Source organism: Syngnathus floridae, chromosome 18 (assembly GCF_059516105.1).
Source record: "Syngnathus floridae isolate MCC-2025c chromosome 18, RoL_Sflo_1.0, whole genome shotgun sequence".
Lineage (NCBI taxonomy): Eukaryota > Metazoa > Chordata > Actinopteri > Syngnathiformes > Syngnathidae > Syngnathus > Syngnathus floridae.
In genome coordinates, this window is record NC_142430.1 from 6,427,418 (window position 1) to 6,450,343 (window position 22,926).

At 47.2% G+C, this 22,926-nt stretch overlaps 3 protein-coding genes and 1 long non-coding RNA gene across 10 annotated transcripts; 2 read left to right on the forward strand and 2 right to left on the reverse strand.

Moving 5' to 3' along the window:
- Positions 1-42: 42 nt before the first annotated feature.
- On the reverse strand, positions 43-9,866 carry sec24c (SEC24 homolog C, COPII coat complex component). 5 transcript variants are annotated; one of them, XR_015854158.1, is made up of 26 exons: positions 9,681-9,866; positions 8,457-8,633; positions 8,149-8,229; positions 7,865-7,994; positions 7,620-7,786; positions 6,854-7,435; positions 6,637-6,779; positions 6,319-6,387; positions 5,688-5,796; positions 5,487-5,614; positions 5,261-5,399; positions 5,075-5,190; positions 4,882-5,006; positions 4,504-4,695; positions 4,335-4,428; positions 4,147-4,263; positions 3,878-4,048; positions 3,701-3,797; positions 3,265-3,410; positions 3,051-3,189; positions 2,851-2,969; positions 2,511-2,690; positions 2,253-2,438; positions 2,054-2,143; positions 1,451-1,839; positions 43-115 (listed from the first exon to the last, which is right to left on the reverse strand). XR_015854158.1 is itself a non-coding variant. In XM_088360670.1 (25 exons), the coding sequence occupies exons 2-25, from the start codon at positions 8,623-8,625 to the stop codon at positions 1,699-1,701; spliced, it is 3,630 nt and encodes a 1,209-aa protein (XP_088216796.1). In that variant the 5' UTR covers positions 8,626-8,633; positions 9,681-9,866; the 3' UTR covers positions 43-1,698. The 5 variants fall into 5 exon arrangements, 4 of the variants coding, with proteins under 4 accessions (XP_088216796.1, XP_088216798.1, XP_088216797.1 ...); XM_088360670.1 differs by having other exon boundaries at positions 43-1,839; XM_088360672.1 differs by lacking the exon at positions 8,149-8,229 and having other exon boundaries at positions 43-1,839.
- Positions 9,867-10,100: 234 nt separating this feature from the next.
- LOC148382602 (uncharacterized) lies at positions 10,101-16,681 on the reverse strand. Its single transcript, XR_015853986.1, has 4 exons — positions 12,584-16,681; positions 12,061-12,252; positions 11,495-11,592; positions 10,101-10,683 (listed from the first exon to the last, which is right to left on the reverse strand). It is a non-coding gene; the product is annotated as an uncharacterized LOC148382602 (long non-coding RNA).
- LOC148382603 (synaptopodin 2-like protein) lies at positions 10,443-17,299 on the forward strand. Its single transcript, XM_088359631.1, has 4 exons — positions 10,443-10,698; positions 11,880-12,265; positions 12,449-12,816; positions 14,659-17,299. Exons 1-4 carry the CDS (start codon positions 10,597-10,599, stop codon positions 16,995-16,997), a joined length of 3,195 nt encoding a protein of 1,064 aa, XP_088215757.1. The 5' UTR covers positions 10,443-10,596; the 3' UTR covers positions 16,998-17,299.
- A 1,531-nt stretch (positions 17,300-18,830) lies between these two features.
- myoz1b (myozenin 1b) lies at positions 18,831-22,754 on the forward strand. Of its 3 annotated transcripts, none has more exons than XM_088359633.1 (6): positions 18,831-19,131; positions 20,264-20,350; positions 21,287-21,453; positions 21,515-21,584; positions 21,698-21,878; positions 22,298-22,754. In XM_088359633.1, exons 2-6 carry the CDS (start codon positions 20,266-20,268, stop codon positions 22,530-22,532), a joined length of 738 nt encoding a protein of 245 aa, XP_088215759.1. In that variant the 5' UTR covers positions 18,831-19,131; positions 20,264-20,265; the 3' UTR covers positions 22,533-22,754. The 3 variants fall into 3 exon arrangements, with proteins under 3 accessions (XP_088215759.1, XP_088215760.1, XP_088215758.1); XM_088359634.1 differs by having other exon boundaries at positions 21,518-21,584; XM_088359632.1 differs by lacking the exon at positions 18,831-19,131 and having other exon boundaries at positions 20,206-20,350.
- Positions 22,755-22,926: the final 172 nt, after the last annotated feature.

Here is a 22,926-nt window from a genome sequence, read left to right on the forward strand (position 1 = left end):
ATGTACAGTTCTCAAAATGAAGCCAGCTTGGGAAGACGCGTGTTGAATTTCACTTTTGAAACAATCATTTTTATTAGCAGTCCCGAGAGGCAATGAGAAACGGGGGTGGCGGGGGCTACAAAAAAAAAAAGGGAACAAAACAAGCAAGATTATACAGTGAAGATCAATCAAAATAACAGAGAACAAAAGATTTCAAACACATTTGTACATCTTTTTGTTTGCAAAGGAACACAAGGTGATTTTGACTTGAATTTTGGTAGGTTCGTTAGAGGGTCCCTCTGTTCCTCAGGCGAAATTTCACCAGGACCGACACACGCATGCATGCACTCACTCACTAAAATAAATCAGTCGTGACATTAAACCCCTTTCATTAGTAAAAGCCATTTTCTGTTTATGATGGCAAAACAATCCATCAGAAGGCTTCTTCTCTATGAATTCTGTACAAATTATATATTTGATATAAATTTATGTATATATATATATATATAAACACACAGACTACTCAGTGCAGGTCCATTCGTTCGCTTTACTCACACCACATAGAAATTATGGTGTGAGAAGGCCTGCAGCTTCCCCACAGGAAGTGAGAACTATTAGGGACACCACCAATCGGATCTACCAACCTGGAGCTTTGCAAAAAATAAAACGCTTAGTTTGTTTATTTTTCGTTAATTATTGCAGTTTCCTCCATGTGTCAAGTGGTACACCTCAGTCAGGACAATCAGACACAAGGGGGCGTCACACACACAAAATGTGGTTGTGGCGTGACGAATTGATCACGGTCGGTCAACGCGTGAAAGCGGAGGACGATTAAGTACGAGCAAAGGTGTTTCCATTAGCCGATGCTTCCCGTCGCATTAATAAACAAGCCCTAGCTACAGAAAGTGGGGACACTTCATTAGGTACACTTAATGAACGCTAATAATCGAGTGTTGTCAATGATCAACTTGTTAACTACCTTTGCCTCAATCAGAAACTCCTATTAGTCTGTAAAGGTGAAGACACTTCATTAACATGGCTGCAAAATCCAGCACAAGGGCCATTATGAAAGATAAAGCTCAATTTTGGTGACATTAAAGAGAGCCAATGTTAATTACTGTGGCATTTATCTGAACCTTTTTTTTTTTTTTTTAATAAATACAGTAACAGGCGCACACACACACATACAGAGGAAGCGGATTGCTCTAAGGCGATAAATGATTAAGGGGAGTGGCGGAGATCAGGTTACAGCATTTATTTGATTTCATTGGTGTCTTGCTAGCACGGAGACCTCCTATAGAACGGGATTGGATTCTATATAAAAAGCCATATATGAGAGAGGGCGCTTTAAACAGCCTCTAGTCAGTGCTAGTCAATACATACAGTCCGGTTGCATACATTATTCTTCATTGTGTGTGTGTGTGTGTGTGTGTGTGTGTGTGTGTGTATGTGTGTGTGTGTATATACATACATCACCCTCCCTTCCTCCCCCTCTTCTTCGTCCTCCCTCGCAGTCGATTTGAGGCAGAGTGAAGCTCTATTAACACCAGATTATCTCACACCCACACAAATTTCCTCATACGCTCACACAATGTAATGTGCCAGCTGTGGTGCTCCGCTGACAATGAAGAGATCATTAGGTGAAAAAAAAAAAAAAAAAAAGACATGGGAAGAAGGGGCAGAATAGAAGGAAAGAAGAAAATGGCGGCGTAGACCAATCTAGCTGAGGAGCTGGCGGATTTCCTTGTGCATGTGACACAGGAAGTCCACGTAGGAAGCGCCGCCACTGGCGCTTTTGTCCTCCATCAGGAAGTGTCGGAAGATGAGCTCAGAGCGGTCCTCCTGCTTCACTACCACCAGCTGTGACAGCAGAGTGTGTGTGTGGTGGAACAGCACAAATGCATCATATTAATTTATTAAATTTCGGCTGTTATTTAAGTTTTGCATTTTTGTTAAACCCCAGACAAAATCTCTAAAATGTTTGAGGGACACCCTGGAAATGGCCATGACTTCAAATGAATAATCATAAAAATGGCGAGTGCCTCATACTTGGGTTCTAAATCTAGAGGTATACCTTCATGTATCGTGACCGCTGTGCTCTGAAGGAGTCGATCATCTCTCTGAGTCTTAGCGAGAAAGGATTATCCAAGACAGGTAGACACGTCTGAAACATTTAAAAAATATAATTTCTCCAGGTAACACATATCTGGTTCAAAATACCATGCTGTAGAAGAGAAACATCCAAAATGAAAACACCACCAGCATTGTCTCACCATTGACGCGTCGATCTGGCCAAAATTAGATGTTCCAAAAATGTTGAGCAGCAGCTCCTGCTGCGCGTTGGCCCCCACCCACAGGAAGAGGTGCAGGCCCGTCTCCAACAAGTATACGCCCCCTTTAGACAGCCTCTCCTCCGACGCCCGCACCGCCACTGGCAACGAGCCGCTCTCCAGCTTCATCTATGGAAAAAGTAACCACTCTTAGAGATTTCCACAATGCTAATTTTTTTTTTTCTCCTTCAAATTACATACCAGCGGCAGCAGGCGTGGGTAGAAAAACACGTGCGTCTCGGACACGTCCATGCAGCTGATGAGCTGTCGTAAGTAGGCCCTGTCATCCAGCGACACGTCGGCGGCGGGCAGCAGCAGGTCGCTCTTCAGCACGCAATTAAGGTAGACGGGCAGCAGTTTCATGCACTCGGGGAGGATCAACTAGAGAAAGAAAATTATTCAAAACGTTGGTGGAGAAGCTATAGACAGATTTATGTATTCCATGAGGGGACTCAATTATAACAGTTTAGATTTATAGCATTCCTTCAAAGGGACGAGGGATTTTTAAGAATATCTTACAGTGGACATTTTAGACTCGTACCTGACCAGCCGACGAGGGACTGGCACAGTTCTTGCGATAGCAGGCCAGGATCTGGGCACACTGGTTGACCAGAGTGTCCCTCACCGCCTTCGTGGGATTGTTAAGGATGCCGCGGAAAGCTGTGATAAAAGACAAACGTGATATGTGACAATCGCAAAAAATGAGCTCAAAAGAGTTCAAGAGAGATTGCGGGTCCTCACCATATTTAGAGAGAAAGTTGATGATGGTGTCCGTCTCACAATTGCGGTAAAGGTCGGACAGTTGGGAGCAGCAGTTGACAGCCATGTTGTGGACACGTAGGCGCCTTTGGCCGCCGCAGTTGGTGTACAACACGGCGCACTGCAGGGGGGCACAAGCAACGAGTTTAGAATGAAAGAAACAAGGAGCAGCTCCCCGGGAAGAATTACAACTCGCCTGCATGAGCGCCCCGGTCTCCTCACTGAGCTTATCGTCGTGCTTGAACTCCACCGTGACTGCCTTGTCGCAGTCGAGCCCGGCGAGCTCGACGTCGGTGGTGTTGCTCATGTAGAACGAGCCAAAGAAGTCAGTTGCTCGTATTCCTGAGGAAAACAAGAAATGAAGAAAACAAATGTATTTCTAAAAAGAAACGTAAATAAAAATTTGGAATCGATTTGGTATTTGATAAATAATTTCATGTTTTTGTGCTCAAGCCTTGTCTTTGCCGCTATCATGTGGCATCATGATGTTAAATAACTATGTTGAAGTGGGCAAAGGAACTTCTTTTCATCAGTCCGTAGCCATGTCTGATTGCAAAGTTTTCCCGCCATCTTATTCATGAAAGGGCTCAAGCCTCATCCCCCCCAAATAACAAATGAAAATAGTGACTCACCTGTGCTGGTTCGAACCCTCATGACAGCATCAAAGCCCATCGGCTTCTGAACGTCTCGTCGAAGGTCGTTTAGGAACCTCTCCTGGTCCGACTGAGCCTGGAAAGATAGAAATAATAAATTAAAGCTTACAAGATCTGAAGAATACTTTTCAGGGTGTAGCCTGAAGAATGTCCAACCTGGAAGTAGGTGTACTTGTAGACTGAGCCTCCGGTGGAGACGGGAACCACGGCGAGTGTCGCCACGTCCACGTACTGGTTGGGGAAGAGGAAGAGGTCCACGCAGCAGCCCTGTGCCACGCACTCTTTTGCCAGTGTGTTGTAGAAGGCCACCTGAGGCTGAAACAAAGACTGGACAAGACACCAAACATCAGATTTCAGAAGTATTTGGAGATGAGGAGGGCCACACACATTTATATAGTAGGTCAGGGAAATATTGAACTTCTTACCTTTTCCTTATCACTGCCAATCAGCTTCTTGTCTTCTCTGTTCTTGAGTTTGCCGGGGGCCTCGGCAATGGGCAACGAGGTGTGGAACATAAACAGCTTCCCAGAGCAGTCTGCCGCCTGAGGAACATCATGAAGTATTACACCCGTCACGGCGCAGAACCACCGAAACCCGGACAAACAAAAATTACCTTAAGCGCCTCCAGTCCGGCCTGTATAACAGGTCCAAAGACTGTCTCAGTCTCTCGAGTGTCTGCAAACATTTCCGGGATGTGATCCAGCAAACTGCAGAAGATGAAAGAAATTATGTCACATGATCCATTTAAAAGTCATTACAAAACATTTGTTCTTTTTGCCCACCTCTCAATGACCTGCCGGCTCTCCCCAACGTTAACGAGGAAGCCGTCCAGCAGTGGCACGAACATTTCGGACACATCCGACACCACCAGCATCTGAGGCTGGGCCAGGCTGGACTTGACATTGTAGAAGTGCAACACCTTGTTGTAGGTCACGAAACCGACTCGCACTGCCGAGTCCAAGTCTGGGTTCTCCCTGGAGAACAAAACCATGACATTGAGAGCAAACTGCTGCCAAATAGGTAATTGCTGAAAATATTTTTTTTCTCTGATCTACAAATTAGATGCTGAAAGGGTTTTGTGCCAGGAATATATTTGTTTCAATGCATTCTATAAATATAGTCGAATGGTTAACAGGAGGTTTTCTTCGATGAGCACCGACCTGGGCAGCTGGTCCAGAAGCGTCTTGAGTTCTTGGCAGACAATCTTAACCATGCCGCTCTTAACGGCGTTGTAGGACACATCAATGAGGAAGATGAAGGCCGGGGGCTGAGGAATTTTGTTGTTCTAAAACCAAAAAGCCAGGTGAGTGACTTGTCGAGTATGTTAGGATGTCGCAAGAGCGGAGCACTCACTTTACAGTAGTCAACGGTGGCCAGGAACTCGTAGCTACCCAGCGAAAGCTCCGGTCTGTCGTAGAAGTCCACTCTCTTGCCAGTGTGGTCCAGATGCTGGAAGTAATGAGGAGGGACTAGACACACACACATATCCACAAAGAACATCAGCAACTTGCATTAAAGGCATAACGCGCACACACTCACCTTCTGTGACACAAGTGCAAAAGCCGCACTGGAAGCGGCGGCCTCCCTCGATGAATTGCATGTATGGGCACATGTAGGCCTTGCAGCGGTTGCAGCGGATGGGACCTCCTTCACCATGGTCCACCAGGTATGGAGGCACCTATCACACAAAAAATTGTGTAGTGAGATGCTTTGTACGGTTCTCTTTTTTGACATGCACAAAAAAAATCTGAACTGCACTCCTGACCTCATCCGGCGGCAGCGTGGCGAGGGGCTTGATGACTGCGGCCAGCGGCACCTGAGACTGCTTGGCCATGTCTGCCGTGCAGGGCATGTTGTACGCGGTGCAGCGGATAAACCTGGGGCTGGCGTTCCCTAAAAATTCACACAAACGTCACAATCGCATCTTCTGAGTGATGACCAGCTCGGGGGATGTTGGAGGTCTCACCTTGGTCTTGGACGTGGAAGTCGGTGGTGACCAGTGGCGGCGCTTGACCCCTGACGCCTGTGCTGAATGGCTCTGTGCTCTTGGCTTTGTCATCTTCGATTACTTGGATCTACAAGATGGACAAAAAGATTGTGAAGAAGAAAAAAAAATAATACAGCGGCAACTTTGAACAAACATGCCGCATTGACTTAGTAAGTCAAACTTAAATTAGCTATAATGAAAAATCCAAAGTCTTACGCAGCCTCCCTTACATGACCTCCCTCTATCACACGCACGCACACAATCATCCACACAATTCTGCTCTCAGTCTTTGAGCTTCCAAGGACACAGTTAAGAATGTTGACATAAAACAAATTCCATCCCGAAGAAAGAGGGTAAATCCCCACAGGCATGCAAGTGAAGACTAACATGCAGCAAATGGAGAGAATGTAGGTGAGGGGAGCAGGGGGCGGGCAAAACACTGATAAGACTCTAAAAATAAAAGCATGTGAAAACCAAGAGATCCAAAACACACACACGCAAAAAGCAGTGTCCCTTTTCACTGACAGGAGGCGCGAGGTCAAGCGGTGGTGGGGATGCGTTTGGAAAGCCAGCACGAGGGCGAGGGAAAGAGCCACACGTGGACACTTACTGGACTGGGAATTGCGTCTGGGTCTATTCTATGTCTTGATTTCTGCACGGCCGGCATGTCAGACGCTTGCTTTACATTCAAAAAAGTTTGTCCGGCAAGGTTGTGCAAAACAGGACAACAGTTAATCAACACCACAGATTGAAAGACGCAAAAAAGGAGCAGCAGTGTGAAAACGTAGCGAGATGTTGCAAGAATTGTTATTCAGACAGAAAGTGGTCAGTCGAAGTGGCTATTGATACTGTCCGTCATGCGCAAGTAGAGAGAAATAATACAGTGGCGAGAGAGCTTGCGTGGAAAATGTGTATTGTGGCTTCTTACTGGGCTAGGAATGGCATCCGGGTCCAGTCTTTTCTGTGCAGGTGGGGCAGAGCCAGGCGCCGGTCCCGGAGCGCCGTAATTGGGTTGGCCAGGATAAGGTCCCATGAAACCGGGCTGAGGCCCTCTTGGCTGACCAAATGCACCTGATGGGAGAAGAATAGAGAGCAGATAAACACACATGTACAGTAGAGAGGTGATATGCACTCAGTCTGCTCACCATTCTGTTGGGGAGGGTACCCTCCTGGCATGCCAGGTTGGGGTGGGGGCATCTGCTGCGGCTGCAGCGGTCCAGGAGGACCTAGCGGGCCCTGTGGTCCTGGAGGTAAGTGGTTGCTCTGAGACATGGACGAGGGGGGCATCTGGGGTCTGGGGGGAAGGGGACCTGAGGGGAACGGGGGTTGCTGCTGAGGTGGCAAGGGGCCTGGGTACTGGCTGGAGGGGGCTGACGTCGGAAGATACTGAGTGGAGGTGGGTGGCTGGGTGGGGGCGAAGGACTGCTGAGGCTGCGACATGGACGGGGAGGGAGCCTGAGCCGGCGGGGGAGCCGAGTACGCGGGAGGAGGAGCAAAGGATGGCTGATTGCTAGGCAGAGGAGGAGCAGGGGAGGTGAATTGCTGTTGAGAAGTAGCAGGCAAAAATGAATGGGAAGGCGGAGGGGGGCCTCCGTAGTACTGCTGAGACACGGCAGGTGGCCCCTGGGTGGGAGCGGATGATGCAGGGGGTGGAGCTTGCGTGTAGGTGGGCGGAGGCGCGGCTGAGAAGGACCGACTGATGGGAGGCTGGGAGCTGTGAGGTGACGCTGAGGAGACACACGCCAAGGGGTGTCAATCGACAAAGGCAATATTCAAATGAGCAGAGTTTCAAAAGTAATGATTTAATCCCCTCATCATACTTTGACTTCTTTACGTAATTTTGACCAAAGAAGTTTAAACTGAAATAACTTAGGCGGCAATGTTGTTGGGTGCACAGATAAGTATTCGTACCGTATCCGGGCCCGGCGGCGTTGGGCGGCCCGGCGTTAATTTGCAAGCCGCTCATCTGACTCGAGAAGTGTTGCATTGTGGGTGGGGGTCCGTAGTTTTGGGAGTAAGAAGTGGGCGGCCCTGACAGATTGGCTGCTCCTTGGTTGTACGACTGGGATGCAACTGGCCTGGAAACAACACAAAACATTAGAATCCCTGTGCCTTTTTTCACAATGACTATTGGAATGAGAAAATAGAATCGGTACCTTGGGGGCGCCTGTGTCAAGGGCGGGGGTCCGTTCTGCATGTCACCTTGATGATGACCGCCATACTGATTGTACGCTTGAGGAGCAGATACAGGCGCTGGCCCCGAAGTGGGAGGAGCCCTGCCGTGACCTGGAAAAGGAGTAGAAATTCCATTTGAGATTAAAATAACAACAAAACCCTCATCTGTCCCTAAAGTCTGATTTTGTGGAGCACATGACTATGCCAACAGGTAAGGCGAGGACTGAATGATGGCAGAGTGAGAAGAGTGACAGAAGGGCGTTACCTAGGTCAAGAGGAGAGGACAGCTCTGAGACGGGGTTGGCTGGTACAGCCTTAGAAGGGAAGGTGGTGAAAGATGAATAACCTGAAATACAAGAGTCGAACAACAGGGGGGAAAAAAAGGTTGGTAATGGCGGGAGAAATGATGGGGTGAAAATATCAGGCCAAGTGAAGGCAACTCAGATTGTGGTTAGTGTGATAGGAGACAGCAGAACAAGGTTACTGGTGTGAAAGCGCCATCATCTAAAATTAAACATCAGTAAAATAAGGACCTAGTAAAATTACCCTAGCCAAGCGTGTGCCGAGTTTTACCTTGCGGTGGCACTCCAGGCTGGTAGGCCGACATAGGGCCATTGTAAGGTGCGTAGGGCGGCGGGCACCCGCCGTCCAAGGGTGCAAAGGCGGGCTGCTGCCCGTAACCAGGCTGAGGCTGGACGTAAGGAGAGGCCATGGGAGTGTGCTGGTTTACATTCTCCTTCATCCCTAAATCTGGATGACACCGAGACAACATTATCAACCGTATAGATGGCAGCTATGATAAGACACGTCAACTATCTCCAAACTAGCTTAGCATAATATGCTACTTTTATAAATTCTCTGACAACACCTTTATTTGCTTAGACTGGAACACACAGTCTCCACTGAATGCCACTCACATTTCCAGGTCAAAGAAAGCCATATTTGCGTTGTATGATGGAGACAAGAATCAAACCATGAACCTCATCACTGTGAGAAAGATGTGCTAACAAATGGTTCAGAGTACTTTGTTTAATCTAACACATACAACAGACACACAAAAATCATTACAATCTATTCAGTGTCAATCACTCAGCAAACAAATGTGCTCCAATGGCGGACATTTAGGCACTTCAACTGGAGAACTAACTTTTACACCAGGGTATCATCTATCGAGACAAACACGGGATAAATGAGCGGGGTTTTAAATAATTCAACTACGGCAAGAAACACAATCGCCGTGTTGTTATTTTGGAGCGTGTCGGGGCCTGTAGCCAGAGACACAGTGTTGGGACTTTTGAGGGCGTGTTAAAATAAAAACACAAGTAATTTCGAAATATGGGAAGTGGCTGATGAGGTAAACACAACAATTGAGAATGCTATTGAGGCTAACAGCGTGCTTGCTTTACTGCGGCATTACGGCTAATTCGCTAGCCCGGCGAACCTGACAGAACCGTAGCCACAACATACACAAGCTAATACATACTTTGACTGGCGACGACGGGTACAAAGTACTGCACTGTTGACTTACCAAAAGTCCAGAGTGATGGAACTGGCTAACTCGTGCTACTCGGCCAAGTCGCGTATGACAGCGGCGTTGCAATCAGCTGTGCGCACCACCACCACCGGAGCTAGCACATTAGCATGCTAGCTAGACCCAAGTGACATCCATTTGCTTACACCGCAACTACTTTAGCCAATGCTAATTAGCAATAGCAAGCTAACAAGGCAAAAAAAAAAAAAAGCCGGACATGGATGTCACGCTCACATGTTACACCATTTTTTCACATCAAAACCTACCTCCAATGTGTGAATAGTAAGGCGTCACTTTCCTCGTCGTGAACCGCTGACTCGGTTTAGCAACTGGAGCTAAAGGAAAAATGGATGTCGTCCCCGGGTGTTTCTCCCTAATCCCTTGGAACGAGAAGCGGACATTCAGCGGAACTGCTGCAGCGGTATGCCACGTCCACTTCCGGACTGCGCGGAGCCACTTCCGCCTCCAGGTCCCAATTTCACCTCATTCAGAGGTGATTGAAGTGTCAATATTATTTATGTAGATATTTGTGTTAAAATAAATGTAAAAAGATAAAAACAAATGGCATTTTTACAATAGCCGTTTTACTAACTAATAAAAAAAAAAACGTCTATGCACCTGTGGTGGAAAGTAACAATTTCAAATTAATTAAGTAGATTTTTCAGGTACTTTTTTGGCACATTTATTTGTCTTTTTTACTTTTATTACTGACCAACAAACCTATAGTTTCGTAAATAGCCATGCTCCTTTTGTGAGTGAAATAAAGTCAACTGCATTAATGACAAAATATTCATGGTTCTATTCAAGAAAACAGTTTGACGGCATTATCTAAGATAGCCCAAAAGACAATACACCCAGAGAAATTTTAGACCCACCCCTACCCAGGCCCACTCTTGCTGAGCCCCCCCACAAAGTATGAGTGTGTGTGTGCGTGGGTGGGGAGGGTTATTTCTGGATGGTGTACAAGCAAGCATCCCCTCAGAGAATGACATGGCATGTGTTGAATAGAAGGGTGTGATGAAGGCACACACACTTACACAGACACACACACGCTGCTTACCCTCCAACGACGCATTCCCGTGGAAGCAGATGCAAGCCAGCAAGGCCCCAACGCCTGTCGTTCCTCGCAAAGTGTGAGCAAGCGAAGACCCTCACACCCCCACAAGAAGACCTGGAGCAGGGATGGTGGCGGAGGAGATCGTGGTCTCCCTTTCTGGGGGCGTCCCGTGGGGGTTCAGGCTCCAGGGAGGAAGGGAGCAGCAGAAGCCTCTGCAGGTGGCAAAGGTATGGCACAGGCATCCATTTTAGATGTACGCTACTAATTATTTGCAAGTAAATTTCAACTGGGAGTGACAAACAGCTTGAAGGCTCTTTTAGAATAATTTTTAAATTCTTTCATTGCTTGAATCTCCAAAAACTCAGGTGACCCTAAGGAACCGATCTATTAACATATCAGTAATTCATTTTTCCAGATTGTTCAGTTGCTTACAAGCTTTGTTGTTTTAATGAGGTTGTTTTTTTTGCAGCATTGAGAACAAAACAAGAAGTAGTAGGAAAGATTGAGAAACATGACTGGTTCTCTTTATTTTGAATCTTCTGGCTATGTTCTCTAGGTCCAAGGGTGTTTATTTGCCATTTTATTAAAATAGCATCCGCCCTCAATCCGACGCCCCGTATAGACACACTGTTAATGCGACTAGGACCAATGAGACGATATATCAGCCAGTTATTCTCAAAGAGACTGAAAAATGAATCATGAAGTGCTACTCAACACAACTCAATATCTAACCCCCCCCGTGTGATTCATTTGTGGGTCACAAAACAGTGTGTGTTGCACACGTTGGTGGAGTCAAGTTTCAAACTGAGCCACGTACAGTGGTAGCTGTTCGACCTTCGATCGTGAACGTGCTTTGGATTTCATGCATTCCATGCTAGTCTGAAAATGAAGTTTAATCATCTCAATGCCTTTTGGGTTCTCTGTAATAAGGACATTTGGATTGTGACCTTGCTCCCGCCCTCCGACGCTAAGCGTGCATCCAGCTGTTGATGTGTGTGTGGGGGGGGTGGTGGGGGGGCATACCTCAGATAAGCCTGGTCGGGGACTGATGGGTCACAGAGCTGCAGGATAAGAATAGCCTCTTTAAGAGGAGTTGGAAGCCAGTCATGGAAAAAGGCCTCCTGTTCACACACACAAAGATAGACACATCATGCACACACATCACACAGCACAGCACATATACATGTTCCTGTATTTTACTCATGTTACTTTCTACATTTGCTTTTGATTTCTCCCAAATAGGCTTTATTCTGGGTATGCGGGCGACATATGGTTGAATGACAGGCATGCCCCTCTCTGGGCTTTACGGATGATGCAGCTGTCCATTATGCTCACATGTGCTGCATGCCAATAGATTGTGAGCGTGGGTGTAACATTGCAAACATTCGAGATGCAGTTGTTCTTGCAGGTACGCCGTCGCAGCAAAGCATGCAAGGCGGGGCTGAAGGAGCACGACGAGCTGGTTGCCATCGGCGACCACCCGTGCGCTGACCTCAGCCACGCCCAGGCCATGATCCTTATCGATACTCAGACTGCTACGCTGCACCTGAGGGTCAAAAGGTCTACATCGTACCCGGCTCGCTGCTCACCTCCGCTTCTCTCTGTGAGTTCCTCCACCGAACCCAGCGGTGTGACCTCGCCGCCGGACAGCGAGGCCTACTACGGAGAGACGGATAGCGATGCCGACACGCTCTCGCAAGCGCACCGCCGCCAGCGCCGCACGTCTCCTCACGCTCGCTCACCCGCCCGTTACGACAACCGCGGGGAAGAAGAGGAGACATCTGAGATGAGTGGGTAAGGAAGAAAGGATAGTAGGATCACGGTCAAAGTCAATTCAGAAAATATATTCTGATAAAATCATGCATATTAAAATGGTGCACAGCTTTTTAACATTTGCCGCTTTGTGAGAACATTATTTTGGAGGATTAATTGCATTTCCATTCATTCCATTCCTGATTTGCCCTTTTGACCTTGAAGCTATGAGAGTGCTAACGACGCTGGGGGACCAATGCAGGGCCAGTGGCACGGTGTTCCACATAAGGACTTCATCTACCAGCCCCCGCTGCTGGGATGGACCACCCCAACCTCCAGCGTCACCCCGCACTCACTGACCCCAACTCCGGAGCGGGCCCTGGCGGAGACTGAGGGCGAAGGAGACAGCGGGTTCCAGGACGCGGGGGCCTCCGTGGGTCTCGCCGCCTGCCCACCTTTGGTGTCTCCCGAGCGGGCCAAAGAGGCCCTGATGCTGGGGTCTGGGAGTCAGCTGGTACCCATGGTGGGACCCCAGCAGGGGCCCGTGAGCGAGGAGCTCACCACCACCTACATGGACAAAGCTCGGCAAGCCAGTGAGTAAATAAAATGCAATCAACCGTTTATTTCAGACATATAAACATGTAGGAGTGACAAAACAACAAATGTTTCCTGACTGCCCTCTACTGGCCATTCACTGCAGTTACCGCATGACGTCAAGGTCTATTCCAGGCCTGAGTGATTTTGTAGTACTATGCTAAGCCTTATTTACATAAATGTATTTATAGAATCACACCCCGAAGCCACATGAATGCACATATTCTCCATGATCATAAATATGTATCATCTTGTTTACATTTGGGATGTTTAGGTTTACAATGAGTGTGATAAACCTCATCTTAGGCAGTCATGTTGTGATAGTTGATAGATGTGACTTCATGTGTCATAAAATGCTGAATATATATGACGTAAGTAGGGGTAAAATATTGCGCGAGGCGTTCAGGGACAGGCCGTTTCTCGTGTTACACATTACACATTCAGCAATGTGGGAGTCAGCATGTCTTTGATAGTAAGTGACTAGTATTTAAATTAAGCAATGAAACAAACAGGGCCTTTTAAAATCCAAATTATGGCTCACATATTTGAGTTAACAATGCAAAACATTTTGGCACACCTCTCCCGGCATACTGTATTAGATTCTTATTTGTATGCATGCCCAATGATGACATGGCTCCTTAAATATTTCCGGGTGAGGGGGTCTCCTGGTTCTATGTGTGTGACAGGTGTTTAATGCTGGTCAGGCGGACAGGAATAGTGGCTTGACATCATTCGTGGCTTTGGGTGGCGGGACGGAGACAACAAAAGGTCTTTAACACCGAGAGAGGGAGTAGCCACTAAGTGTCTCAGGGTAGCACAGTGTGTGAATGTGTGTGTGTGAGTGCTGTAGGAGGTCCCGGGGGAGGTTAAACATACACACACATAAAGTTAGTCTTGAAAAATGAGGGACCCGACATCTCATTCAGAACTTGGACACACAAGGCGACACAAAGGTAAGATAAAAACGATCTATCAATGTTTATGAAATCGAAAGTTTCATGTTGCATTATTTTGATTTAGTCACGGTTTTTATTTAATATTTGTATTTAGAGCTTTAGGGATACATCCCAAAATAGAATTAAACCAGCATATTGTTTAAATAACAGCCCATGCATAATTTTGTTGCTGTTCAATTAAAAACATATAGCTCTAAATTTTGTGATTTAATAAATATATATAAATTATTTATGTTAAAAAAAATTGCGACTAATAGTTTTTCTTAAAGTTTTGTAAATTTCTGTTCATAGTATTTTAAGACCAATTCTTTCAGAATAGTAACCATACAATTTGGCGTTTCTGTTTTCATCCTTGTAAGATTTGAGTTCAGGAAGAAAAAAAATTCAAAAAACTAATTGGGCAGTGACAATATTTAAGTTTTTTGTGTTTAAATTAGTATCTATTGTATTATTTTGATTGTAATCCACGTGAAACTAGCAAAATGTTATCATAGTTTTAAATAGTGTCGGACTCAACAGGGTTACATTCTGTACACGGGACAAAACAGAATGGAGTCTGTGATCTAACCATCCTGGACTGTGTGGCTCATCGTTGGAGAGCAGCAGGAATTCTTTTTTGTAAATCCTAAATACATATGGCTGTCTGTCACCACTAAGCTCCCTGTCACCGTTCAGAACCAGGAAGCCGGATTAGGGATGGGCGTGTACTAATACCAGGTATCGGTATCAGGCCGATACGACTTTATTTTAAGGTATCGGGGACTGGGGGCAGCTTCCGATACCAGCCACCAATACTGCAATACAATAACAATACTACCACAATAGTATTTGTGGCTTTTGTAACTACTTTTGCCTGTCCTGACCTTTTACTTTGTTCTTACACAGAGCTGCAGCGTGGGGAGAGTTTGGTGGAGAAGCAGGTTAAAGAAGCTCGCACCAAATGCCGCTCTATTGCCTCGCTGCTGACTGATGCACCCAATCCAAACTCCAAGGGGGTGCTTATGTTCAAGAAGCGGCGGCAAAGAGCCAAGAAGTACACGCTGACCTGCTTTGGCAAGGCTGAGGACGACCAAGGGGGTGAGAGCACTGAAGGGGAGACGGAAGAGGAAGGTGGGAGCTCCATCCAGAGCTCCGAAGTGGACGAGGAGGGTTTCTCAGCCTCGTTTGACCCCACGTGGGATAGTGGTTACTTAGACCTGCTGGACAGGAGGAGTGCCGCCTGCCCGTCTGCCACTGTTAATCACAGCCCGGGGCTAGATAACTTGACCTTTGTGGCACCTGTCAGTCAAATTCCAAGCTTGGAGGTGTTCGACCTGGAGACCATGAAGCAACCAGACACGGCTATGTCTTCAGCTCCAAACGTACCTCTTGTTAATGGGGGTCCAGTTGCCATAAGCCGGGCCAGTGTTACATTAAGCCCCCCTTTGACACCCCCGCTTATTCAAAACGGCAGACATGTCGATCTCAGTCCAAACCTTGATCACCAATTAAGTCCTGCTGCTCTCAATCGCACGGCTCGCCCCTTCACCTCCGGTCCTACGACGCCCGGATCGTCCGTGACCTCTGTGATGTTCCGCCCTCCACAGCCCAAACCGGCAGCGGCCGTCTCCATGGTGACCATCACGCCTACTCACTACCCAGCAGTGGATGGGAGGAGAGCGGTGTCCAGCGCTTCACTCTATATCCCGCCTCGCAACAATGGCGTTGCACCCTCGGCCGGCTCCTCGGCCCTCTCCCCTCCTTCGTCTTTGTGTCCATCTGGCCTCGTCACTCCTCATGATTCCCCAATCCACGCTGCTCAACCCTTCTCCCCTCCGCAGCCATTTCACTCCCCTCCTTCCTTTCAAACACCTCCCACCTCTGCACTGTCTCCAACTTCCCCGGTCCAAGTGTCCACGATTCCCCCTACTCAACTTTCCCCAGCGGCCCATCCCTGCATCCTAGCTGCCAAGAATACAGCATCAACCCCTCAAATCTCAGCCTCTGATTCACTGGCTACTCGCGAGCAGCGCATCTCGGTGCCAGCTGCTCGCACTGGCATCCTGCATAACGCCCGCGGTCGCAGCAACAACAAGCCAATGTTCAGTGCCATTCGAAGCAAAGAAGTGTCTCCCAACCCTGCCTTGATGTCCATGGTGCAAAACATGGATGACCGCTTTGTGAGAACAGCGGGCGTGGAGTCAACTGTTGTAACAGGTGGTGAGGCCGGCCATGAGTCCGGACCTGAGGAGGACTGGATGCGGCTGGGGGCAGAGGCTTGCAACTTTATGCAGGCTCAGCGGAGACCTAGACCGCCCCCTGTGGCTCCAAAACCGACCACCCCTCAGACACCTCAACTGGGAGGGAAAGGGGGTCAACTGTTTGCCCGCCGACAGAATCGGATGGATCGCTATGTTGTTGAACGGAGTCCCTCCGCTGCCCCGGCACCATTCTCTCCTTCCCAGACCAGGGAGCCTTCACCCACACCGTCACTCCCAGCTACCTGGAAGTACTCTTCCAACATCCGTGCCCCTCCTCCCATCAGCTACAATCCTCTTCTGTCACCCTCGTGCCCTCTCAAAGCCCAAAAGAAGGTGGAGGTGACAAAGTCAGGACCAGCTGGATCCAAAGGGAAGAAAGGCACCAAAAAGCAGGTGGATGTCATGAACCACCAGCCCTACCAGCTTAACTCGTCTCTGTTTACCTACGGGGGTCCACCGGATGTGTCTGCCAGTCAGCAGCAGAGTGGTGGTCCTCAGAAAACGGCACGAGTGTATGAGGTGAAACGCTTCTCCACACCCCCTCCGAAAGCCACCAGCCCCGCCTTGAAGGTGATCGTACCTCGATCAGCCACGACTCTCGGAGAACCACTGTGGCGTTCCGACGTCGCCTCCCCGCCACCCCAAATCCCCTGTCATCCTCAAACGCCTCCCACCACCTACCAATCTCAGTGGTGCCCAGGGCCTTTATCCCCTCCACCTCCCCCTGCCCCCACAGCTCCCCTCCCTCAGCTCCCTACTTTTGCATCACCTCCAAATGCAGTCCAGTCCCCCATGTTCTCCTACCCCCAGCAAGCTGACAGGCAGTTTAAAAGCGCCCCAGATCTGAGCCCTCATGGACCCCCTGGCATTACCCGGCAGACATCCACTGGCAGCCAGTACACCAGGGTTCCCAGACCCAGATTCAGCACTTCCAACCTGGGCCTACAGCCTTGCGTGTGGCGCCCCGGCTCCACCGCGCACTGAGCTCACACATTCTAGTCTGGATTGAATATAAACCATTTCATTTCAAAATGGAGTCCACATGTTTTGAGTTTGGTAACAGTTGTTCTGTGGACACGTGTTTGATCTAAGAAGCAATTTCGACTGGCAACAAGGTAGAGAATATGATCCACTTTCTTTCTGGCATACTTTGGCATCTTGATGCCGTTTGTTGACATTTAAAGGCAACATGGTAGTTTTGCAAATGTACCGGAGATGAGATTAAAAGATGAGCAGATTTGAAAGTCAATGTAAAGATGTTGAATCAAGTGTGGAGGATGTGGGAAGGAGATTTTGAGTTTATTTCAGGAGAATTTTAGTTGAGGATCAGAAGGTGGATGAAATACGATAAGATCCAATGAAGTCTAATGAACTTCATGTTGTAGCAACATTCAAAGTAGAAGCACCAAGTAGTCATACCTTTTGCACCTTGCTTGTAATTATCCAAACACATGCTGTTATTTTCTTTCTAATGTTATGAAGTATTGATATGATAGCTTTGGTTTCTGTTAAAGGTGAGTCACCAAGTTTGGAAACTGGGACTATCCTGGCTAAAATTTATGAAAACGACGGAACGTGACTTACTCCCACCTCTGTCTTCTGTACTGTTTTCCATAAATGTCACACAAAAAGCGCTAATTGCACCTATGTGGAACAAGATGTGTCCTTTTTGTTTCTTGCCCACCGAGACAAGACGGCTAAATAAAAATAGACATGACTCACCTCAGCTGTCACTCTTTTTTTTTTTCCTGTTACCTACGTCATCGGCCCCTTTTACACCGGATCTGTCATCAATCCTCCTCATCTCTTTATTTCTTTCTCACGTAATAGGTGCAAACTTAATTTGACAGCACAGTTTTAATTGTACTGTACTTTAATGCCTATTAATTTGGAGGCCTTGAGGATTTTTTCCGATCACCACCACATGGGGGCAGTGTAAGATTGTTCAGAGACTTGAAGCTCACTGCTATATGCTTCAACACAGCCTTTGGCACAGAAGCTTGGACTCACTGTTTATTGGGGCCCAATCACAGAAGAGAGAAAATATTTTTATCATACACAAGGGTGTCCAATTCACACCAAAACATGAGTCGCAAAAATCAATAGAAAACCTATGCTGTGAATGGAGAACCTGGATTTGCTAGACGAATGGATGGCAGTTGAGAAAGCTGTGAGTTTTCATCTTTGGGTGAGACCACGTTTGATGATTCCCCCACTAAAAGATGAAATTCGCCTTGGAGTGTTATAAAAGAAGTTAAAACGTAGCTGGCCTACATTTTACTGGATGGTCTCAAAGTTGTGAAAGCCAAGCAGACCAGTGGAAATAAAAAAGGGGATACAACCTTTGACTGGGATCAGGTGACTTTGGGGCTAAGTTTGGCTCCTGGTTTTGCTACCGCGTGATTGGCACCAAAATGGGCTGAAATTAAACATGTCAAGGGACCGGCTGGCTTCTTGAACCACTTTTTTTTTTTTTTTTTTTAAGCGCTATGCTCTTCCCTATTAAATCACGGCTCACTGCCTTGCGCACAATCGGCCATTTCACCTATTTTTGGAGCCGTTAATCTGCGGCTATTTGGCACGGTGTTAAACTCTTAATTCTGATGGCTTTTTCGCGCCATGGTTGAGAACGAAGGGGTGAGGGGACTCATTTCGTCCCTACGTTTCCCTCTGTCCTCACGCAACTGTTTTCATGTCATTAATTGTTTAAATAAATATAACAGGGATATCGTACGTGCAATTTGTCATTTGCGTCTTGAGCAGTAGAACTTTTGGAACGTTCTAGAAGTGCCAGCAGATTTTTTTAAATATATATGGAACACACGTGATCATTTTGATCAAGTCAAATCTGACGACGGGCTTCCACTGGCGTTTCCTTGAGTGAGACATCAGTAACCTGCTTCTGAACTTGAAACAACACACCCACCACCCTGGGCGACCCCACCCCTCTTTCACACCATCCACAGGAGGACACATGTCCACAGCTAAAGAGCGACCCTTCCGATAAGGTTTCACTCTGTCCATTGGCAGCGCAAGACTCGAACAATCCAGTCAACCTGGAAGTGGGGAAAACCTCACGGGACCTGAGACTTCCTGTGTTTTACATCAAAATTCTTAGGTAAGACGTACGTGTTTGTATGTGTGGGCGACAGAGGCCTCGAGCGCTGATCTGGCACTGATGCAATTGGAGCTGTTGAATAATTCAAGAGCCAGTTTAAGTTCAAGGACTTGTTTACAGTCAGATGCATTTGATTTGTGCGGTCAGCAAATTTTGGCAAGGCCTTGAAAGAGACAACCCCACCGCTACCAATTTCATCTCATATGCGGTTTATGTATTCGGAAATAAGGAAATGACCGACGCTCAGGTTTATTTCAAAAGACACCAAACGTAGGCCAATAGTAGGAAGTCGAACTTTTAGAGATTGGAGTGGACTCATACCAGTGAAAATATAAGTTTCCATGCCTGACTTTATGCGACCCCAGCTGTCCCCTTCCAAGAATTATCTCGGAGCTAAAACAAGTACCTGGGTGGGCGGGTGTTAAGTGCGGTGGAAGGGTTATGTGGTAACAAGACCTCTCCTCACTCCTCGCACCTCGCTCAAAGCCGAATATTACTGAAAAGCAAAAAAAGCAGTCATTATGGTGTGTTCGTCTTAACGCACACGAACAAGTAGCTGAATCGCAGGCTTGGGAAATGGCTTCAATTACAGAGGATGAAACGCAATTACATTAAGCGGTCTCCCTGTGGACCAGACCCCTTCTACCGCTAACAGGGACTCACCTCCAGTCGTACGTAATTGCTTTCGACCGACAACCCTACCAGCGTCCTCGACATAATCATGGCGGAGTTGGCAACAAGTTGTGTAACATTATCATCAACAATGTGCTGTTATATTTATTATCGCTGTAGCCACATTCCAGTCTTAATTGGATCACATTTCACTAGCACCATGTTGCTAATTCTGTCATGACACCCCCTCTCCCTTGATTTACCCCCAGCCCCAATCGCAAAAACGCAAGTCAACATTTAACCAATAATAATTGCTGATATTCTTAGTGTTGTTTTACATCTCCTTGTTGCTGGTGACAAATCGCCTCCCAAAAGAGTCAAGCCCACTATTTACTCCCCTGTGTCTCTCTAATTGCTTTAAATGCTTGTCTCCAAATGAGTTTAGCTCCAAGAAGAGGATGAATGAGTGCATGCAGGCAAAACAACGCGCTTAAAGACTTTTTTTTGTGTGCTTCCTCAGCCATGTCGCTGACAAGTGCGGCCTCCTCCAACAAGAGGAAGAAGGCCAATAAGATTATCACGGACTTGACCAACATCAGCCAGAATGGTAAATATCTTTCTGTAGTATATTTTTTGTGCCATTTTTTTTTTTTGGGTGGCATGCAATGTATCTAACATCAAATACGTACTTTGGTAGTGACCTGCTGTTTCTTTACGTCTTCTCATTGTCATCACATCTGCGCCGACACGACATTTGTGTGTTTTCGCTCATGCGGCGGCTTATCCCGCTTTATCCTCGTATTTTGCTCCAGCTAATGCCCACTCATCCATCCATCATCTCTTGTCACTGCAAGGCCTTTCACCACCCCCCCCACCGCCTCCACGCTGTCCGTCTGTCTGAAACCCCCTAAACAAAACCCCCTACCTCCACCCGTCTGTCCATTTTCCTCACAGTCAGCAGTCAAGCTCCGCTTTCACATTCTTCTGAATTAACGCTCAAATCAATATCCCCACGGGAGAGTTCACTTTGCTCAGCAGCCTCAATTATTTTCTCTCTCACCTCACACACACACAGACACACACTCCATAGACACCCACTTGCACAGGTCTGATTTACGAGCCCCCCGGCGAACGGCTCTCCGCAGCATTGCAATGCCAACTCCCTGTTTTGTAGGAAGCGGAAAAATCCATCACATCCCTTGGAGAGAGAGAGAGTGGCGGCGTGGTTCAGGATTTCCCACCGTCCAAGCATGAAAACCAAACCATGACATCCCCTCCCCAACCTTCTGATTACTTTGACCTACTGATTCCTAGTGTTCCCCCCGGTATCACAAGTCTACATCCCCTAACGTCATCTGACAGGTTTTTGCTATAATTCAGTCAGAACAAGGCAGATGAATTTACAGCGAAAAAAAGCTTCTAAAATTATGTCATCTTGGTTTTGTGCTCAGGCCAAGACAATAAAAGTGTTCCTTTGGCGCCATCTTAGTGTTGTTTTACGTCATGATAAAGAGATTGGTTGTGTTCCTCTGCTGAATGTTAGATGACGAGTCTGACCCCGAGGCTTCCGAGCTGAACCTGGGCACCAAGATCAAGACTCCAAAAGACGTGATGCTGGAGGAGCTCTCGCTGCTTACTAACAAGGGCTCCAAGATGTTCCGCAAAAGGCAGCAGCGGGTCGACAAGTTCATCACGACCAACGAGAACATGGTGGGAGAAAAGTATGGAGTTGTTGGCAGGCTGGGACTAAATGTTCTTTTCTGTATTCTAGCAGAACCTGCAGAACCTTCTGATGTCACCTCCCCCTGTCCCGCCAAAGCCTGAGATGCCAAAGCAAGACGGTGAGGCTACATGGACTGCTTTTCATGGACTGACCAATAAATCGTTTTTTTTCGATAAGCTTTGAGAAAACATATTTTTTTCTCAGTCCATTTGTCTTATCGCTCGTCCTCAGCGGTTCCTGAAGATGAGGCCAAGGAATCCGAGAAGGAGCGAAGGAGGAGGGAGTATGTTCGCACCTATGTGTCGCCATGGGAACGAGCCATGAAGGGCAATCAGGAACTGATGGAAACCATGAGAGCCAGTATGCCTGGACCTAGCAGGCTCCAGTTTCCTCAGTACAAGAGCTTTAACAGGTACATCCCAAAATAACTAGTCATTGTTTACATTGCCGCCAATCTGTATGCGTTGCTAAGACAACAGAGAGAAAAGCTTTTTTGTCGGTGCAGCGCAAACACACCTGTAATGAGGTTTCCCACCGAGACAGCATGTACGACCCAGACGTGATTAACTCAAACCTAATGTGATCCCTTGATCTTCTCCTAAGGCTCTTAATGGTGGATGTGGGTGAGAACCACGCTGTGGCATTAAGAATCGCAGCAGGCGTACAATGACATTTAAAGGACAGGAGGTGGACAAAAGTATTGGGACAAAACTGCTCATTGATTAATTAGACTTAACTTTTTTGCTCCCTCAAATTTAACATCTTTGCCCTGTACGTAAAATAAATACCGTATATAATAGTATCATAATAAAGAAGTTCTTTTCACGACAGGACTGCGCTGCCCTTTGACGGTGCGGAAAAGCGCTACAAGTTGATGCCGTTCAAGCTGCCCGACCTCGGCGCCGATCTTGACGAGCTTGAGCCGCTGCCCCTCCTACAGGCCGACATCCGCTTGCGACCCTCGTTCAACCGAACGCCCATCGGCTGGGTGTGCAGCGAGGACAACACGCACATCCACATGGATCTGGACGCCATCCCCTTTGACGGAGAGAGTGACGATCTCTGAACTTACACATTTGTTTATATCAAACAGAATAGCGCTGTTTTCTGTTTAATGCATGGGAATGAAACGTACTCAATACTATTTTTCTTAAAAAAAAAAAAAGAATCGTGGAGTGTTTTTGGTGGGGGCAATCTGAGAGGAAAAATAACACATTATTGGCGGGCCCTGTGGTGAACTCTGCCGAACCTGCCCCACACATTTATTTGAAAATAAAAATACCCTGCCACTGTCTAGAATGTTTATCTGTGTGTGCAGTGACATTTTTCTGCCTTAGTCGAAAAAAGGTTGAGACTGTGCCTAAGATAATCACCCACCGGCATTATTAAATGACAGGCCAGCAAATGGTGATGGAAACAGGATCCAAATCGAGGAGTATTATGGTACGCGTGACCTCTCA